The sequence below is a fragment of the Branchiostoma lanceolatum genome, chromosome 12 (genome assembly GCF_035083965.1).
Source record: "Branchiostoma lanceolatum isolate klBraLanc5 chromosome 12, klBraLanc5.hap2, whole genome shotgun sequence".
In the NCBI taxonomy this organism is placed as follows: Eukaryota; Metazoa; Chordata; class Leptocardii; order Amphioxiformes; family Branchiostomatidae; genus Branchiostoma; species Branchiostoma lanceolatum.
The window spans coordinates 11,381,053-11,402,445 of NC_089733.1; the positions used below are offsets into that span (position 1 = coordinate 11,381,053).

The 21,393-nt window shown below is 40.5% G+C and overlaps 2 protein-coding genes across 2 annotated transcripts; one reads left to right on the top strand and one right to left on the bottom strand.

The window, feature by feature from the left end:
- Positions 1-98: 98 nt before the first annotated feature.
- On the top strand, positions 99-5,077 carry LOC136445535 (centromere protein L-like). The gene is made up of 7 exons (XM_066443591.1): positions 99-218; positions 692-835; positions 1,333-1,496; positions 1,943-2,141; positions 2,695-2,861; positions 3,398-3,517; positions 3,987-5,077. Exons 2-7 carry the CDS (start codon positions 712-714, stop codon positions 4,371-4,373), a joined length of 1,161 nt encoding a protein of 386 aa, XP_066299688.1. The 5' UTR covers positions 99-218; positions 692-711; the 3' UTR covers positions 4,374-5,077.
- On the bottom strand, positions 4,999-20,964 carry LOC136445516 (zinc finger protein 236-like). Its single transcript, XM_066443547.1, has 9 exons — positions 20,793-20,964; positions 16,957-17,129; positions 14,321-16,678; positions 13,422-13,631; positions 12,836-13,002; positions 11,460-12,112; positions 10,888-10,971; positions 7,687-7,819; positions 4,999-7,263 (listed from the first exon to the last, which is right to left on the bottom strand). The coding sequence occupies exons 1-9, from the start codon at positions 20,830-20,832 to the stop codon at positions 6,183-6,185; spliced, it is 4,899 nt and encodes a 1,632-aa protein (XP_066299644.1). The 5' UTR covers positions 20,833-20,964; the 3' UTR covers positions 4,999-6,182.
- Between the last annotated feature and the right edge of the window lie 429 nt (positions 20,965-21,393).

A 21,393-nucleotide genomic window follows, 5' to 3' on the forward strand; every position in this document is an offset into this window, starting at 1 on the left:
TCATAAAATAAACAGTAGATACCATATGCAAATATGTATTTTTTGAATTAGTTGTATTTCATGGGAGGAGTTTGATTTTTCTCAGACATTTCACCGTTCTTTCATGACAGTGCTGTACTGTCCCTAAAAATTGACCAATCAGATGACACGACAGGAAGACAAACGTTCGGGCCAGTTTGGGCGGCAGGGTTGAACCAAAGTTGTGAGCTGTGATATTCGTGAGTCGCTGTTTTGATAGATATGCTTCCATTTTAGGACAAAATCAAAATTGACAGTAGTGGTTATGCTTCGCACAACATTTGAGGCTTCTTTTGCATAAGAAAAAACGTTGTTTCGTAAGGTATATCATGGGCTCAGTGTGAAGTGGTGGGGAGGGGGGCATGAAAATTCCAAGCCAGGACGCCAAGACACAAACAACGCTGTAAGATAGCAGAGCAATCAGCTACGTACCTACCATACTGCAGCTAAAGATGGAATGTGTATTTATCTAGGAATTCTGAATTTTGACAAAAGAAAAGGTCAAACTCTACACTAATTCTACTTCTAATTCTACTCTACTCTACTCTACACATAGTTATGCCATAATTTAATGATTTTCATAAAAATAATTTGTTTACAAGCTGGTATCTTGAATTTTTGAGAAGATATATAGCAAAAAGTTAAAGTTATGTCTTGCATACTTTCTTTACAGGTTAGATAGATTACTGAAACATGCCTGAGGACATAGACACACCTGACCACGATGTCAGCACACCTGGTACAGCTGTAACAAGCTCACCTGGTTCAGACATGAACGCCACAGCAGACAGCTACAGAAACACCCAACGTCGTACAGGTTTGTTTGATTGTTTAGAATCCTGCGATTATCCCAACAATACAGGTACTGAATCTCTGTTAAGTACATCATGTACAGTAGTACTTATACCATAACTTATACTATACATGTATAGTCTTCCTGGAGTCTAATTCCCAGTTCAAAATTCCTTCATGTAGACTCGATGGCTTGATTGGACCATTTAACCATATGGAATCCTTTTTTAATACAAAGATGAGTACAATTCAATTACAGATAGATATAATAACAACTACCTGAGGCTACACAATTATTTAGCAAACCTATGGTGTAAGAAAGGTAAGACATCCAGGTAATAAGATACGCAAGGACCAAGGTAACAGTTACTCAAGCAACTGGATAGATTTTGGAAACGGTCAGATTTGTCTAGTTGCTAAAGTAACTGTTACCTTGCATATCTTATTACCTGGATGTCTAACCTTCATCAACCTAGTAAAGATAACTAAAACAACAATGTCACATAAACTTGTCTGGTACAGGTGCGAGAGACACGCCTCGTGGGGAGGGGGGTGCCAGTCTAAGTGCCAGCAGACTTAACAGAACACTTCAGATGGGATACCTGCAGAGGAAATACACACCGTACAGGACACCCAGGACTCGCAGCATGGTGTCTCCTGCTGCAGACAGAACAAACACACAAGAGGTGGGTACTGAGTCTGTTCATACAAGATATAGGGTGTAACGTAAAGGGCCTCAGAACAGTCGTAAAATCAACTGTTTCGTAGTTGGATTCAACAGTGTGTTATCACATGATGGCCGCCCATCAGCCATGATTGTACCTTGGAAAATAGAACTACATTTGTTTACTATTATTTGCTGGATATATATGTTCCTGCCAAGTGTATAGCCCCTTTTCTACTTCATTCCCAAGATAATATCCTTATAGCAGGTCTGTGTGTGTGTGTCTCTTGTGTTGTTTCTTTTGGTCACTTTGCCATACATCCTCAGTGCTGCTATTTTTGTCCATTGGAGTGGAAGAGTCGTAAACCAGTATGGGTAAGGTTAAAATCTAACTTAGTAGGCAAAGATTTTGGTTGCTTTTCATTCCACACAGAATTTGAAACATTTCCCTTGTCTTGTACTACATAGGTTGCAGCCCAACCAGACTGGTCAGGCCTTGTAAGGTGCAGCCTGAATGTGCACCACGTCACACCGCTGTACAGGTGCAGGTTGGACAGGGCAGGCCTGAAACAGCTGTCAGGTGGTCTGTCCCTGCACCTGGCACAGCTGGCTACAGCTGCAGATGGTAACCTGTACAGGGTCGCAGTTACAGCCAAGGAAAATACAGGTGAGTTTTTGCAGAAACTGGTGTCATACTTGATTTGTTGGCAAACCTGCCCAAAGAGACCTCTCAGGGCCCAATCAAATCTGGTCTATGTGGACAGGTGGTCAATATAGACAGGGTTCTTAATGTTTGTGTCAACTGGAAAAATTATATTGGGAACCACCAAAGAAGTGGTCATATTGCCACTTTTTGGCCAGGTGGTCCTTATGCAGAGGTGGTCACATGTACAGGTTTGACTGTATGTTGTGATAGTAGTAGTTACAATAACTTACTACATTTACTGCTACTTATTCTTTGTTCACCTTTAGCTCTCTATTTCTGCTCTATAGAGTTATAAACATCACTGTTTTAGGTATTATTTCTCTATTGTTCTTATGGTTTTGTTACCATATCTACCATGACATCTACATGTATACCTATAACTTAGTATAAGTTATCATCTTATTCATCACACACTATGATTCAGGTGTTTTTGTTGTTGCCAATCGAGCTGTCTTGTTTTTTTGTCACGACAAATGACATATCAGTTACAACAACTGTTTTTTGTGTTGTTTAGATGACAGGATTGCCCTGGAGATCACAGTTAAGCGGAAAGACACCACAGGAAGAGCGGGGAGTCTGTACGCTGTGCTGTGTAACATGGAAGGGGAGGTGTCTCAATTGGAGCAGGGTGCCTTCACTGTCCTCCCTCTTCTACTCATGACAGGACCAGGAACTCTTCAGGTGAGTCTGCTATGGGTGTTATGGGTGTGTTGTAAGTCTGGTATGGGTGCATTGTAAGTCTGGTATAGGTGAGTTGTACGTCTGGTATGGGTGTGTTGTAAGTCTGGTATAGGTGAGTTGTACGTCTGGTATGGGTGTGTTGTAAGTCTGGTATGGGTGTGTTGTAAGTCTGGTATGGGTGTGTTGTTGTGGGAAACATGATAGTTACACCTCAGTAGCTACACTGAATCTAGTCTCAAGATTAACTCTGTTGGTCTATTATTCAATTGTTTTACATGCAGGTATTTCTGTTCTCTTCTATTCTCACCCACGGATGAATATAGTAACAAGTAGATTATATCGGTTGTAGAGAAATTTCTTCAGTGCTTAGCCTTACATCCATATAGATTTTAGATAGGAGATGAGAGTACCTTAATTGTGTTTGATTGTATGTAAAAGGTTACATATTTTAGTTGTAAGTCTTTTAATCCAGGATTTAAGAAACCTGTCCAGACTGAAAAGTTCTGTAGCAATGTATTTTTTTTCTTTCATTACAGAATGCTGTTGTAAGCTGGCTGGAGCAGAGGTTTGACTGTAGGGTTTGCCCCATGTCCTTCCAGCCCTCTGACCTCCTGTGGGCTATGGCACTGGGGCTCATCAGGGGCAACAATGAAAAGGTAAGGATGTCACACCACCTTCTATTGGATGCAAGGGATATAACAAACCACCTTATTGGCTTAATTTCTGTGTTATTCCAATGTGTCTGTCAGAGACAGAGTATCTAAGCCCCATGCTCCAAAATTTCAGATGAAACATTTTGTTGCTCTATTAGAAACTCTGGACTCGACTTTCGTTTAGAAATTAAAAGATATACTAGTAGAAATTTTGTAGTGCCTAGTGGCACATAGGGCAGCAGGTTTCCATGCTGTTTCAGTAACAGGGAATGTATATTTCTATAGGGAGGGATTGCTAGCCCTTCCCCTTAAAGTAACATGCTCAAGGCACCTCCTCGACCCCTATTTTATGCCCCATTTCTGATGCAGCCCCAACTGAGATGTCCTGGCCCAGAATTACACCAGGGTCTTAACAAATAATTGGAACCAGGAACTTGTAAATACACTTACTGATTTGATCTTTTGTTTGTAGGTGAAGAAACAGACTCTGGACCTAAACTACGACGTACCACTAAAGGAGGCTGGCCTCGATAAAATCTCTCTCCAAATCCCCATAAAACACGCCCAGGCCCTGTTGAGCAGTGTTGCACAAGACACGGAAAACGACCTCCAACTCGACGAGCTCTACCTCTTCCGTCAAGCGTTGGAGAACCACATGTTCGATTACTTCAGGATCCACTTAGACACCATGAAACTGTCCCTGGTAGCGACGCCGGTCCTGTTTGTGGATAAAACCGGGCGCCTGAAGATCTTGTCTGTCGATCACGTCCCCGCAGTTTTGCGGATGATGACATCATTCGCCTTCGAGAGGAGTCCCCTCACTGTGTCCTTGAAGGCAGCAAATGAAAGTAGATGGTAGTAACTGTGGCAAATTTCATACAGTAGAGTACGCTAAGATCGAGTTTGTGATCCTTCAAATTGCAAAGTTAATGACAAAAGTGAAATTGTAAATTTTGTATTATACTCTGTAAAGTCTGAACGTGTCAGAGTTGGAAGCTAACCTTTTTACTGTAAATTCATTTACTTTCGCAGTGCTTTTATTTCGTGGTTGGAGGGAAAAGAAGGTTTTCAGTGTGTTTTAAGTTCCCGGTTAAAACAATTCTGTAGTAGTCATACAAGGGAGACATATTCGCAGTGTAATGAAGTCATGGCGGATAGGTCTCCACGAAAAACAGGAAAATAAAACCACAGAGGTTTCAAGATTGAAGCTATTTTTAATTGCAACATAAAAAGTTGTTTTCTTTCTATAGCTTGTAGTGTAATTAATGAGACTTGCTACTTCTTGCATTTTTAAGTCAAGCACAGAATACTGGAGTTATAAAGTTATCATATCAAATTTTACTTCGTTGGAGCAAAATTTCCCGCTATAAAAAGCCAAAGTTTCAATATGATAGCACTACTTAGTAATATGAACTATTATTACTTAAACAATTATAGTCTTTGTTGTATACAAATATACACAGTAACACCAAACATTGCAAAGATATGGTTTTAATACTTTATTTCATGGCGTGTTAAAAATACATTATGTAGTTTAAGGAATAAATGTCATTTTTGGAATAACACTCCTGTCAGTTTTGATATATACATGTATAGATATATGTAGATATATGTAACTTAAGACACCACCTTGTCTTCTTTGTGACAAATAGTCATACTTAATCATTGGTATTTCTCTACCCGAAAAATATTGTGTTTGACTTGCTGATAGTAATATGTCCAAAATGTGTCCAAAGTCGAACAATTTGTAATATTTTAAGAAATCTAAGAAAAAAATTAAATTTCAAAATGTAGGATCTATTGACTACACAGAAAGACAACAAAAATTTGTAGACACCTGGCAAAATTGACATCTACAACTTAAAACAAGTACCGAAAATTTGTTTCTTTTCGCAGGGATCTAATTATGCAGAAAAGGAGGTTTCCACTTTGTTGTCTGTGGTTGAAACAATACTGTAGCAGAAAAACACATATCACAGTGTTATAATCTTGCAATGGAAAGGGCATCATGGAAATCAAACCACAGGGAAGTTTTTTATAGACTTACAGTGCCTTAATCCTATTCTAACTATTCACTGTTAGCATGTAAGAGTGTGTTACAGTATGGCTGAAACAGGTCATAGTCTAAGCCTGAGATGTTTTTGCTCTGCTAACAATAAAACTAAATTGAAACTGACACTCCTCAACAGTTGAGAGGTAATGGTTGATGGAAAACATGTTGAAAGAAAAATTTGCTACAGGTTACATATTTACATAGAAAAAAAGGTTCAAAATATCAACTTCTACTAAAAAAAGTATACTTTTTGTATGGAAAAATGTCTCCAATCACAGTGCAGATACAAGTGTATCCTCAACTTGAAACAATAGCAAAGTATTACAAGTACATGACGTGTATACTGGGGAAGACATTTGAGAACCCCCTTACTCAAAAGCTATACTGCATTTCTAAAAAAAATACAATACCTTGTCCAAAACTAAAACATGTCATCCCTATGACATAAAATGAGGCAGTACTTTGGTTTTCCACATTTAGGATTGTCCAAATCCATTTTGGTATCAACTGATGGAGAAGCATGTTTTTTTAAATCAAATATGTGTACATGACTTTTGTGCCAACAATTCATCCATTGTGCAATATCTTACGTTAAAAATACAGGTACTGTAAAATTTAGCTCTGGTATGAAGCACAGTTAACAACATGCTCTCTCATAATCTTCTGATCGACTGTTACAAAATCACAAGCCTTACATTTCATTTCCACCTTCTCTATCTTCGTAAAAACTCGAGTTTCGACACAATCACTATAACCTACATCTATCAACACCGGATTGTCAGAGTCCATGCTTTCTCGTTTGACTTCTAAAGCTCCATTGCATTTTGACATCGCTGTGTCTTTTTCTGCAACTTCCCCATTGCATTGTGGGACTGTTTTCCTCTTTACCCAGAATTCCAGTTGCTGTCCTGGAGTCAATTCCACATCATGGTCAAACTTGTTGCACAAAATCAGTTCATTGGTTGGGTGCAAAATGGGGTTCATTCCTGTAACATCACTGTTTTGCACCATTTCATCACTGTTTTGCACCATTTCCTCACTCCTAGCTACTTTTGCACTCCCTTTCCTTTTACCATATTGCACTTTGTTGTAATTTTCTGTAAGTGAAGGACCTACATTTGCATCAGCTCCATTGCTTTCCTCAGCTCCCACTCTTGTATTACACTCTTTCCTAACTGTTTGACCAGAATATTGAACCCCTGGTTGTAAATTATCAGTAGTATCTTCTGACTTTAGTGCTACGTTGTCTGTCAAAACTTCTTCTATAGTCCTTTTCTCTGATGAACTGAACACTTTGGTAGACTCTAGGTTCCCTTCTACATCTTGTAGACTTCTGATGTCTTGAATTACAAGGCTAGGTTGAGCCTGACCAATACCTTCTCTATTTCTTCCATCCAAGTTTTCTATGTCGTTCTCTGTTGCATTATCAATATGATTGGGTGGGATAGCATTGAGAGGTGCTGTTGTCCCACCCAAGAGAGTGGGATTCTCCTGTGTAAAACATGGAATCCCTGCCATACTCGGAACCAGGGAAGGGTTTTGACCTATAATGCCCATGAGTGTTGGGGTTCCCTGTTGAAAGGATGATGCAACAGACAGGTGAGAGTTTCCAGGTGTCAGCTCTATTGAAGTTGATGCACTACCTTCAACTGGACTATGCTTTGTAGACTGGTGTTCAATGAGTTCCTCGTTTGTTCTGAAAAATAACATGAAACAATGTGCCTTAGAAACAGCATTACTGCTCTATATAATAACAAAAGTTTTACTTCAAAATATCTGAGAAAGAAGATGGTGTGGCCCTCCAGCTGTGTATATCTAAGGTCCATTCTTATCTTGTATGACTATTTTGACATCAATTCTTATCTTGTGTGACCTTATTGACATGTAAGGTTGTGTCTTAGAAATAGCATACACATGTAACTGCTCAATAACAAAACATAATTTTTTCTTGAAAATGTCTAAGAAACAAGGAAAGATCTTGGTGTGGCCTTCCTGTGCATATCAACTCTATGATCCATTCCTTTATTGTGTGATTATTATTTAGACATCAATTATTTATCCTTTGCACACTTTGATATACAAATTCTAGAAATAAGATGAATTCCATCTCTAGACTGACCTGAAACCATAGTAACAGAATGGGCAGATGTGATTGGTCCAGATGGTCAGGTGCCTGGCGACATGGGCCTTCATCTCTGGTTTAGTGGAGGCGGAAAAGTCACAGGCAGGACAGCGGAAAGGCCTGAAAACTCCTGAAAAATTATCATATAACAGATTAACAAGTCTTCAAAGCAGCTTTCCTTTGCACTGAAGATACTTCATACCAAAACAAGAGTCCGAAGACCCAAAATCTCCATGAAATTTGTTTTTATATGAGATGTGTTTATTTTCCCTAGTTATTTGTTGTTGCCACTGGTTGTTTTGTTTTGTGTGCCAGAGGGTATCTACGTAATAGAACCTAGAAAGGCAACATTTTCGGGAAAATGCAGGATATTCCCCTCCCGTTACCTACACCTCAAATATGACGCCCTTAGCATTTACTGCAGTGTGAGGGAATCCTGAAGTTTCTGCATAAATTATGCAAACAAGGTCTGTATTAGCATGGTCAGGTGTGTTCAGCTTTCCTAAAGATACCTACATCTGAAATATATCATCAGTAGCTTTTAAAGTAAGGGTTATGCATATATTATGCAAAAACTCCTCATTAGCATAATTTATGGCCAGGTTTTCTGACCTTTCATGGTACCTACATGCCAAATATGAAATCCGTAGCCTTTACAGTAAGGGAAATACAAGGTTATACCTAAATTATACAAATGAGGTCCGCATCAGCATATTTTATGGACAGGTGTATTCACCTTCCCTAAAAGTACCTACATCTAAAATATGACATCCGTAGCTTTAACGGTAAGGAAAATACACATTTATGAATAAATTATGCAAATGATATTCATTAGCATAATTTATGGCCATGTGTGTTCACCTTTCCTAAAATTACCTACATCTGAAATATGACATCCGTAGCCTTTACGGCAAGGGATATGCCTAAATTATGCAAATGATGCTCTCATTAGCATAATTTATGGCCAGGCTTTTTTACCTTTCCTAATGGTACCAACATCTCAAATATGACATCCATAGCCTTTACGGTAGGAGATATACACATTTACGCATAAAATATGCAAATGAGGTCCTCATTAGCATAATTCATGGACAAGTGTGTTAACCTTTTCTGAAGGAACCTACATCTCAAATATGATATCTGCAGCTATTATGGTAAGGGAAATACAAGTTTCTGCATACATTATGCAAATGAGGTCCTCATTAGCATATTTTATGTCCAGGTGTATTCACCTTTCCTAGTGGTACCTACATCTCACATATGACAGCCACAGCTTTTACGGTTAGGGAAATACATGATTATGCATAAATTATGTGAATTAGGTCCTCATTAGCATAAATCATTGTCAGGTGTATTGACCTGTTCTAAAGGTACCTACATTTTAAATATAACATCCGTACTATGAAACAAAAGGTACATATAACTTTCTGCAACACCATTAGTAGAGTTACCACCCTTACATCTACTTGGTTTTGGGCAGCGGAACCACCAGCTGTTGGGAATTAGGGAATACTCGCCCTAGATAAGAGACCAATGGATTCAACAGATGTGACCTCAAAGCCCATACCCACAATGGAGAAGTAGATATTCCTCATTACTTATGCAAATTTAGTCCAAATTTGCATAATTACCACTTCAGTTTCTACATCTCTGCCCAACCCACTTGCGTATCAAATAACATGAAAATCTGTCGCTCCTTTCTTCAGTTATTCTCCTTTGAAAATATTTACAAACACGCCATTGCAGTTCCAGTGACACATACCAGGGGGCCCAAAATCGACCTTGACCTTTCTCCTCCCAGCACCTACCCACATACCAAATATCATTTCAATCCATCCACACGTTCTTCAGTTATGCTGATTTTAAGCGTCCGGTGACACATACATACAAACACGGTGACACAAACATACACACACGCGCACACACACACAAACACAATAACTTCGCATGATTTGCACTTCAGTGTGTACATCTCCGTCCAACCTACCAGCGTACCAAATAACATGAAAATCTGTTGTTCCTCTCTTCAGCTAAACCCCTTTAGAACATTTTTACAAATAGGCCATTGCAGTTCCAGGGACACAAACCAGGGGGCCCAAAATCGACCTTGACCATTCTCCTCCCAGCGCATACCCACATTCCAAATATCATTATAATCCATCTACACGTTCTATAGTTATGCTGACTTTAAGCATCCGACGACACACATGCAAACGATTTACCTCCTTACTTATGCAAATTCGGTCTCATTTGCATAGTTTGCACTTAAGTGTGTACCACTTGGTCTAACCTACCTGTGTACCAAAGAACATGACGATCTGTCCATCCACTCTTCAGTTCTTCTACATTGAAGATTTTTACAAATACGCCATTGCAGTTCCAGTCACACATGCCAGGGGGCCCAAAATCGACCTTGACCTTCCTCCACCTGACACCCACCCACATACCAAAAATCATTTCAATCCATGTACAGGTTCTACAGTTATGGCGACTTTAAGCATCCGGTGACACAAACATACACACAGACACCAAACGCAAGCAAAACAGTATCTCATGAAAAAGCCTTTTTTCATGGAGATAAAAAGTACTTTAAGTCTTTTTTATAACATGATGAGGGACAATACAGTACATGCAAACTTATGTACTATGTACGTGTATGTATTACATGTATGTATTCATCCATATACAAATGTACTATATACGGAGGACAGGGTGTCTTAAACATAGAATTTTTGTTTCAAATGGTAAAGAAACAAGTAGAGCGTAATTAGCCATTTTAATTCCACAAGTCATAATTCGTAGGCAGACAACTCAAATTCAATGAGTGTAATCAGTGCATTCTAGGTATAGCGTAATGGGTAGCTGAACATAGCATAAAGTAAAGCCAGTGTGCTGAATGTTACATAATATGAAGTTCTTTTAACAGAGCGTTGACAGTACAAGCATCAGTGTTCTCACCAGCATAGTCTGAGCATGGCCCCCCTATGCTGTGATCTGGACTCCTATGCTGCGTTTCAACCAGCATAGGAGTGTTTCTTTGTTGGGAGAACCCTTCATAAATCTTAGAAAAAGTTCATATTTGGGCGAAAAAGTTCATATTTGGGCGAAAAAGTTAATATTTGGGCAAAAAAGTTAATATTTGGGCAAAAAAGTTAATATTTGGGCATGTACCCCAGCGGCAGACTAAAAATAACTCACCCTTGTGCCTCTGCATGTGGATCTTCAGCTGGTTCAACTGTCGGCTGCGGTATTTACAGAGCTTGCACTTGTGCGGACGGAAATCTGAAATAAAGGAAACAGAACATTGCAGAAGATGGTTAAGGAGAAGAAACTGACCCAAACTCCTTGAAGAGTAATGTTTCTCATTTAGTCTGACATGTTTAATAATATCTTTTCCAGAAGGATCAGGTAGTCAGTCAGTCAATAGTCTGGTATACTCTTATTTAAAACAAGTCCTATAACATCCTTGTTAGAGTGGCTTCTCTAGAATACAGTATGTGATACACAAATACATGTTTATCTTATGTATCAGTTCATAAGCTGAGTGATTATTGTTACTTTGTGTGCTCTCTATTCCATGTAACTTCAAAGTTGGTTGTCATATAAACCCATGAGAGCTGGGCAATTCTTTTGCATGACACAATGAAAAAGCATTCATTCATTCATTTCATAAATTCATACAGAATTGTACCTTCTACGGGTTGCGTTTGTGTGAACACAATTTTACATTTAGAGATTTTTTGAGGCTGATAGAACTATACTCAACTCACCAGAGTGCATGGTCATATGCCTCCTTAGGTCATACTTGTACCAGAACCTCTTCCCACAGATGGTACAGGCGTTCGGCTTCAAGTCATCCGCTCTCACAAGGCTTAGCCTTCCCTTACGGAACACCGGAATGCTACCCTTTGGAATACCCTCCCTCGGAGCGCCATTCAGCAGTACTGCTGCCACTCGAGCTAACTTCTTTGCTCCTTTCTTTCTTTTAGGCCAGTAGGCAGTGTCTGACGTTTTTCTGATCGGACCGTTCTTCGTTACTGTGTGTTTGTCTACCTGAGTGTTTTCTCTACTTAGGTTTGGATCCAACTGGTGTGGAGAGTCGTCTTGTATGTCTTGTACACTCTCTTTTTCAGCTGTACCCATTTCTTGAGTTAATGTTGCGGCACTCGAGGAAGAAGGTTGCAAGGAATGTTGAGATCCTTGCTGCTCTGATGCCTCCTGAGCTTGCTCCTCATCATTCATGGAGAAGTCGGCATCTCCAGGACTGTGTAGGTTGTTGAGTTGTGAGTTGATGTGACTGAGGGTTTTGTAGTTTTCGGGGCTGAGTTCGGAGCCTGGAGCGGTGTTGAAGACGACTTCAGGGTGCTTCCTGAGCGTGTGGGCCTTCAGACCAGACTTGTCTTGGAATGGCATCCCACATATCCTAAACACCAAAATAAACAAGAAACAATAAGAAAGTGTCAACAAGATCCAGTCATTAGACTGTATCACATAACCAGAAAACTGTCGCATACAAGATGCGTAAGACCAGACTGAGAGTTTTGATCCACTCACACCCAGATGGACCCCGACTTTTATCTTAAGTGTGGTGGCTCTTCAACATGCTCGAAATGTGGCTCTCCTCAAATACAGGACCACCTGACCATTGAGGCCACTTTTTGGTGGTCCCTTAGATTAAGCATTAATGAAATGAAAGTCCCTTGAGTTATCACTACAGAGAGGTTAGACTTATCAGTTTACACTACTGGGGCCCTACTTTACCACAATGTCACCAACACTAACATGCAAGTACATGGTTTCTCCCCTGTATGAACCATGGTATATGCCAGAAGAGTACTGTAATTCTTGAAATTTTTACGTCGTTTGATGTTCGTGGTTTTCACAGTAACCGCTTTTCTGTGAACATAAACCCGTGTGTTTCCATAACTGTACAGTATGTGACTATAGCTCTACTGTGAAAGTAAAACCAATGCAAACATTGCGTTTTCTCTCGACTGCAAAATTAAATCACGGCAAACTTAAATGCATTTACACATTACAGTATCTGACTGACTGACAACCCCAGAAGGATATTGCACACTGCTTTACCAGGCTCCCTTCTGGGTGGTAATAAAATGTACGTGCTGGAATAAGTGGGTGTAAATACCTGCAGGTGAATGGTTTCTCCCCTGTGTGAACCCTGGTGTGCCTCAGGGCTCCACTCGGACGATCAAATTTCTTCCCACATAGGTTACACCTGTGGAAGTACTTAGTCACAATCTTCCCGGTCGCATTTCCAGTGGTGTGGGTATACGACAGGTAGGACTCACTCACCTGAAGACATATTGGGAAGGGAACGATAAGTTAGAACATGAAAGCTTCAAGCATCTACAGAAGTATAATACATGTACATGATATCTTATTTCTCTATCATTGTGTATGATACAGCTTTTGATCTCAGGAATTTTATTGTACAGTCAAAACTTCCCAAAAAGACTACTCAGGGGACTGATAAAATCTGGTCTATGTGGACAGGTGGTCACTATAGACAGGATACTTAATGCCAGGATTCTTAGTGTCAGTGTGATTTAACTAAGAGACCACCAAAAAGTGGTTACATTGGCCAGGTGATCCTTATGATTATGTAGAGGTGGTAACTTGTACAGGTTTGACTTCACTTGGTTACTTTACATATGTCATCCAAAATGGTCAGAAAGACTTTCCAAAAAGATTGTAAAAAATCTCCCCCTTACTTTCGTGATCATCCTGCCATAGACCTCGCTCTGGTGGATCTGTTCCTTGTGGTTCTCCAGGCCCTCCCTGCTGCGGAACTTGGCCTTACACATGTTACAGGAGTAGAACACGTCGTGCGACACCTTGTTGGTCTGGTGCATGGCCGCGTGGTGTACCATCTCAGCTGTCAGATTGTCTGGATCGAACGTTTCACCACAAACATTGCAACTCTGGAAATGTAACAAAAATGTCATCTATTTGTATCATTGACTCATGTTAATATGAAATTAATCAATTGCAAGAGGTGCAGATTATCATAGGCACAGTTGCGTCATCTATTTTTGAATGGTTAACCATTTCTGCTGTCATACTTTTCCAATCAAAGATCTCCTCACGAACATTGTAACTCTGGAAATGTAAAAATTAAAGTAATCTTTACATACCATTCACTATTGTTGATGTTATGAAGATAATCAATTGCAACAGGAGCAGGTTCTTATACGGTAGGGTCATACATGTTCTATATTTTTGAGTATCAAAAACAAATAACAAACACAGAATATGCTACAATGCTAATACTTACTTTGCTATTTCATTTCATTTCAAATCGTTGTCAGCTAAGCCAAGAGAGATTTCATATGCGCTTGTATCTATTATGTTTATCAAATTAAATATCAGTTTATTGGGACTTGAACCATGTACAAAGTAATTCATAAAGTCTGTTTTCTATTGACTGTAATCTCCTATTTTATAGGACTTCAATGAAAAGTTGCATGGAGGGACTATTTGAGTCGGTCATGAGTAGATGAAGGCATAAAATGAACAAACAAATACAAGACTGAAAAACATGCAGGATTTTTCTGTTGAACTTTTTCCTCCCTTGAAAGAAGTAGATTAAGCACTCTCTACAGAAACTTACCTGTGAAATGTTGGAGGCTCCAGCATCCATCTGTAGACTTGTTGTTGGCAGACTTTCCTCCTCCATAGCCTCTTCTTCTATAGCATCCTCTTCATCTTCAATGTCTTCCATATTTGGTAGTCCCCTCCCGTCATTGGTCACCAATTGGTTGCTATGGATACCATACATTTGGTTACTAAGGACCGGGTTGCTATAGATGCCAGTGTCGCTGGTTGGCAGTTCTACCATAGAGTCTGATACGTTCAAATCAGACACAAACTGACGGCTGGGTGAAACTGCTTGGTTGCCGGCAAGGGTTCCGAAGTTGAACATTTCTCTTTGTTTGATGTCTTGCAGTTCTGCAGAGTGTGCCCTCTCCATGTGAACATTTAGATTTCCCTTGTAGTATGTTCTGTAGGGGCAGAAGGGACATCCGTGTGGCTTTACACCTGTGTGGAGTATACGGTGTCTTCTTAAGGAGTCTACCCTGCTGAAGGGTTTCTGACAAGTCTCGCAGTGGTAAATCTTCTTCTCAGGATCTGTAGTGTCTTCGAAGGAGTCTTGACTCCCTTGGTCTTCAGCCTGCTCAAAGAGAAACTGTTGCTCAGAAGTTGCTGTCATTCCTTGTTGTTGAGAGGCTGTTGTCATTCCTTCAGGAGAGGGAGGTTCTTGTTTTACTTGTAAAGTTGTTCCTCCTTCGCTGTCCACCATTCCAGAACTGTATTCTTCTGTCATTGCATTCTCTCTCATCATCTCTTCTTGTGAGACACTTTGCTCCTCTTGACTATTGCTGTCGTTGTCTTTCGCAGTTTCTTCAACTTTTGAAGACATTTCTTTAGTTGGAGGAAAATCTAAGCCCTTTTCCATCCCGTTGTCTATCACATCTGTTGACACCTTCTCTTCCTCCTCTTTTACATGCACCTGTGGCGAAGGCTGCTCATTCTTAACAGATGCAGACAAATCCAGCCCTTCTTGTTCAATCATAGCCAGGCTCTCATCTTCTCCAGACATCTCTTCCATAGCTTCTGCACTCGGAACCGAACTGTTAGGTATATCATCACTGTTCACTTGACTGTTAGTCTCCAAGTTAGGAGATTCATCAGACAGTTCACCATTCTCCCCATTGTCTGAGGATCTTTGTTGGAAGGTTTCGTCCCTAGGAGTCCCCTCTTGTGACCAGCTAGGCCATACAGGGGATTCGATCCGGTGAACCCGGATCATGTGGTTGCGCCAGTTGCTCTTGTCGTTGAACCGCCTGTAGCAGAGGTCGCACTGGAAGGGCTGCTCACCCGTGTGAACGCGAAGGTGACGCTGTACCTCGCTGGGGCGGCGGAACACCTTACCGCAGATGTGGCACGTGTGGAAGGTCCGTCCCCTCCGAGGCCGTCCCGGGGTCCAGTACCCGAGGCTTCCCACGCGCTCTGCGCGGATGAAGTTCGAGCACGGCTTTGGTGCAGAAAACACGTCCCTACCCTTTGCTATTGTAGAATGGATCTCCATATCAGCACTTGTATCATTAGCCATTGACGTTTCAACGTCCACTGCATCATTAACAGAAGCAGACTCTGCTGAACTTGAACCATTGTGGATCAACGACATTCCTTGTTGACTAAGATATGCTGCCGGTATCTTATCCCTCGTGCCATTTTCTCCTTCACTCACTCCACCTCCAGAAGGATGCTCTTCATCTGTTCTTTGTAACTGGCTCAATTTCTGCCATTTTATGATTTGCTCAGCAGTATGTGCTGTTGTCGATTTCCCATCTTTCACAGACTCCTGCCCAGTGGGACTAGCTGTAGACTGTGAAGAAGTCTGCAGTGCGTTCTGCCAGGCCTGTACCAGCTCTGGACTCGGAGCCACAATCCTCGGCCCTACGCTCTTCTCCTTGGGGAACTTTGAAACAATGTCCTGTATGACCTTCAACTGCTCCAAGGTCAGGCCTTCCTGAAGCCCCGTCATGACATGAGGGGCACCTCCTCCTCCTGGCATTGTTGTCTGTCTTGTTGCACTTTGACTTACGGGAGGGGTTTCTACAGGAGACTTACCTACGACAGCTGGTAACAGGCCGGGATGGCCAAACAGAGGACTCAACATTGGCGGGATCGGCACACCGGGCCTCAACGGCAATCCCATCATGCCAAGGGGCATCGGCATGAACCCTATATTGCCAGGGAAGGGTGACTGCGCCAAAGGAGAAGTCAGGAGCCCGGCTGTGGTGTTGTTACGGACAGGAGGACTGCTGGGGCCAGGTCTTGCGTACTGGTGCATGTGGTTGTGACTTGGATCGACAGGTACACCAATCTTAAACATCTGACTGGCCTGTGTGTCCAGGATGTTCTGTGTCTTCTGTGCGTTGTTCAGGAGGCTCTGGGTCTGTTCCTGTGAGAAAAAGAAAGTGATAATAATCTCGATCCAGTTTAGCTCACTGAAGAGCTATTCTTCCACTGGTCGTGACATTTTACCGGGGAAATTCCCCAAGCTCTTTTTGACAAGCACAATGAACAGTGGATGACAGCTTATCGCTGCGTCCTAAGGACTGCAACACTTTCCAGTAGCATGCATGTCGGGTGAGCAAAACAGCCAGAATCTCATCACTCATGGCTTCTAGTTCTATAGGCAGAGCCGTTAACCCTGGACTACACACACTACCTACCTACCTGTAACTTTTGGATGTCGGTGATGTGCTGGAGGAAGGAGTTTTGCAGTGCAGGGTTCTGGGAGTCTTGCAGGTGTTGCTGGGTGGGCTTCTGGGTTGCTAAGGACCCATTGCCGGGCGTGTCACTGGGCCTGCCTCCTTCTGTAGAGGATCCCATCTCTCCACCCTCTCTTTCTGCATATTGGTAATAAAAAAATATGCTTTTAGCACATAGTTCATTCATGTAGCTCTTATATGTAATTGTTGATAGAATATCAAGAAGGCAAGAGGTCGAGCGTGCCATAAGAATAATGATCATTACCTTTTGAGTTCATTGTGTTAGTAACTAATGTACTGGTAACTTTTTGGTATATTCACTTGAAAGTTCATCTGTGTTGGCAGAAGCCATTTACAAAGACTGGAGTTGATCTATCAAAAATTTGGGTAAGTCTAATTTTATGTGTTGGAAATTGCAGTTTAACTTTGATAAAGATTTTGGTATTTTGTCAAGAGGCCTATCTTGTTTATTACTAATACTAGTACGCTGCCTGATGAAAATAATTCACAGGGCTGGACTATTGAAATTGCAAAGCCAGGAATAAGACATGTGATTCAACACATCCCTCTCTGAAACATGTGAATGAATAACTACTATTGAAAAGAGCTTCAAGTTTAACTGATATTCTAGCTAAATAGCTTTCAATTCAGATAAAATGAAAGGAAAAAAAAAACTACTTTCAGTCCTGATAAAACTTTTAACATTTCTGTTATCTACTACTTATTTGTAAATCAGAAGCTGATACAGTGAAACAGGCAAAACAACTGTTGTAAAAGCAAACTTGCCACCATCTCACTTTACTTTGGCCACCTCTTTAATCAAACCACGTAAAGAAAACAAGATCTACACGTATACACTCAGTATACAAACCGAAAACACAAGGCTCTGGTATCAAGGCCATAATATTTTCTGCACTCATGAGTCTGAAACTCTGAATGTCTGTTTTAGAGAGTTGCGTGTCACAAAACTAGGGCAGCCAGAAAATCTTTCCACCTAACATCTGCTTGGAGACTTGTTCCCTTGTAACATCTGCTTGGAAATAGCTACTTCCACAGGAAGCTACATGTGTGACAAGCTTTAGAAATTATTCTCCTAGCTTATGCCTAGGTCGCATTTCTAACCCGGCGCCCTGCAGTTTGCGGGAACAAAAAGTACATGTATGATATAAAACTAAAAGATAACACAGACATTTAAAAATGTAGTCATTAGCATAATTAATATTTGTGTGCATTTCTTGATAGACTTATTTTTCGTTCCTGTAAACTGGTTTGGAAATATGACTCTAGCTTTTAGCTGTCAAAAGTCCAAACTTCTGCAGATCACAAAACTTGCTTGCATCACAAGGGAGATGTATCAAATGTGTAAACATGAAAAAGTGCAAAGCACATTGTTAGGATATATCAGAATGTTGGCATACATGTAAGTGATGTACTTTCCATTGGGTGACTCCAGCAGTTTTTGTGCTCTGCCGAAGTGTGAACTTGTCTATTGGTATCAAAAGTGTAATACCGAGAGGACCAATTGCATCCCAGCCGCCTGCCCCCAGTGACCTCTCTTACACTCTTCTCCAAGAAAACAGCTGTTTCCAGTCAGTAGACAGGGTTATCTTAATGACCTTCAAGTGATACCTGTGTGCCAAACCTGACCTTCAAGGTCAAGCACCTCTTGTAAGGCATCAAACCAGGAATAGCAATTGTCAAAATACATAAAACATAGGGGGGAAATGTACATTTTAAGCTAAATATAGTTGGGAAGGATTTTTTTTAAATTCTAGAACTTAGAAGTGACATCAATGGCATATCATTATTAAGAGTGAATTTCATCATCATCATTTTGTGAATTTCATAAGAGAGATCGAACCGTCATGTTCTGTAACACATGTACTGTAAATGCAGAAATGTTCACAGTGGTTTCAAGTTCACCGTTTTAATGGTTAAAGCTCTTCGCCGAACTTAAGACCATCACAAACTTTTGTGCCCTCCTACTCCCTTGTCTACCATTGTCTCAACCGGGAACACTCCATTTTGTCCCTACAACAAAATTAAAACCATGTGAACTTGGATGCATTTACTGTAATTCTTGTCGAATATTTCAAAATCCAATTTTTTTTCCAATCAATTCTCTAAACCTAAGTAGCAGTTGCAGATGTCTTCTTTTAAACTGATTGTCTACTTTTTGAATGACAGCTTACTATTAAGGGGGAAATTTTGCAGGTTTTTGCAATTACTCCTTGTTGATATTCTTGGGGCAGTTTTTAGGCCGATGCTGTATGTGCTATCTGTTAAGTAATCTAAGACTACATTTCAAGTTAAGTCCTTACCTAAAGAAGGTATCCCAAAACAAAACTTGGAAAAAGGCCCAAGGGCTGAAACCCTAAAACTCGGACTATTAAACTTAGAGCATCTTTTGCCCTACTCATTTCTATGGCTTTTTACATGTGTGAAATTACAAGAGGATGTTGTTAATCAACTCAGGTTTCTTGTTGATCAAAGCTTGTTGATCAAAAGCTTTAAGGTCAAATTTATTAAATCAGTGTTGAAAGGCATACCAAAAACAAAACTTGTGCAAAGTAACTAAATGTACCTTTTGCTCTGCTAATTTCTTATGCTTTTAACTTTTGTGTACAATTACAAGAAGATGTAATTAATCAATTCTGAATAATGTTTACAAAAATATAAATACATAAAAAATGTATGAAAATCATGGAATCAGTATGAAAAGCATCATGAAAAACAGTATTAATGACTTGACTTGAATGCAAAGGTCCAGGGGCACCAAGTAGAGTAGAATTTTCAGCTTTAACTAAATTCTTCATATAGATGTTCTCAATCAATCTGGGATTAATTAAGAAATATATCAAATTTATGAAACCAGGGCATTTCAGTAAGCTTTAATTGATAGAATTTTCAGCCAGGTAGGAACTTAAGAATCCTTCGACTAAATTCTTCATAATAAGAATAAGCCATCAATCAATTTATGAATGATCAAGGAATGTGTCCAATTTATGAAATCAGTGCATTTCAGTAAGCTTTAAATGTTAGTTTTTAAGCTGTGGGTGTGGGTGTGAAGTCCCCATCGTGGGCCCCCTGTCTTTCCAGTGGCAGTCTTTAGTCTGCAGCCAACCTTGTCACGCACACGCACGCACACTGAACATTCACAAACACCGGGGGGCCCACTTAGGCACACTGAGACGTGCCCTGGGTGCATTCCTGTAGAGAGCCCGGCCGTCCGTGTGCAAATAACTCGCCTTTAGAGCGAAGGGTCACGGCAGGGTGGATTAACCGTAATAGGAAACATTCGCACTGCTTAAATCTTGTCACGCACACACGCACAGCACACACAGTGAATATCCTCAAGGGGTGGTAATTTTCATCAAAACAAGAGGAAAAATCACACTAAAATCTTCAAAAAGGCGTTCAAAAATGGGAATGTCACAGGTTTGAAACGTGTCACTAGCTACCGGTTTGTATTGACTTTACGTGTAAACAGTGCGCACAATCACGCATATATTCACGCTCCCCCAGAGTGTTTGTTGTTGGTGAGTTGGCGTGCCACAAACTGAAAACGATCGCCCTTGCTATCTCTAAAGAAACTAGGCTACTTGGCAAGAATGTCGTCCAGCGGGTCGTTTTAATGGAAACACTGTGTGTACGGGTAACTGGATAGGTTAGCCAGACTGTTCAGATATGCACGCACACGCATAAGTGCACACGGGCGCACGGAAACCTAAACGCCTCAACTGTCCCCGCCCAAACACACATCCACAGAATTTTCTAACGCCATTTTAAACCCCTTTTTACCTGCGAGTCTGGTCGGGTTCTGCTGTTTTCTCCTGGACATGGCGATTCCCGGCACTGTCGTCCATGCACGGGGAAGTTTTGCGGCGAATTTCGCGGAATCTGGCAAGTTGTGCTCCGGAAAATTTCGTCTGCATGAAAACAAACAACCTATCAAAGTTCCGCCATGATAGGATATACCACTCCAGCTGCCGTAGGGGTGTCAGAGAAGATAAAAAGGTTTATCATCGAGAAAAATAAATATGTATGCCACATTCTGGCTCACAAGAATATCAAATATAAGTATCATATAAAATAATTTTAATGATCAATTATTTGAAGTATCTTGTTTCAATCTTTAAAAGAGTAGAGAATTGATGTGTCCCCAATCAAAGTAGATGATTCAAGAATATTAGACTTACAAAGAATAGGGGTACACGAATTGTAAATAAGACAGTAATATCAAAGTTTTTGTTATTCCCCACCAATAGATAAAATAATTGCACTGAAACAATATATATATTGAATAATATGTGTCTTTTATGCATCATTTTTTTTCTAATTTAGCTTTTTAAAAATCTCAAAATGCACCCGGTGCTGTGGAAGGAGTGGAATATTCTGATAT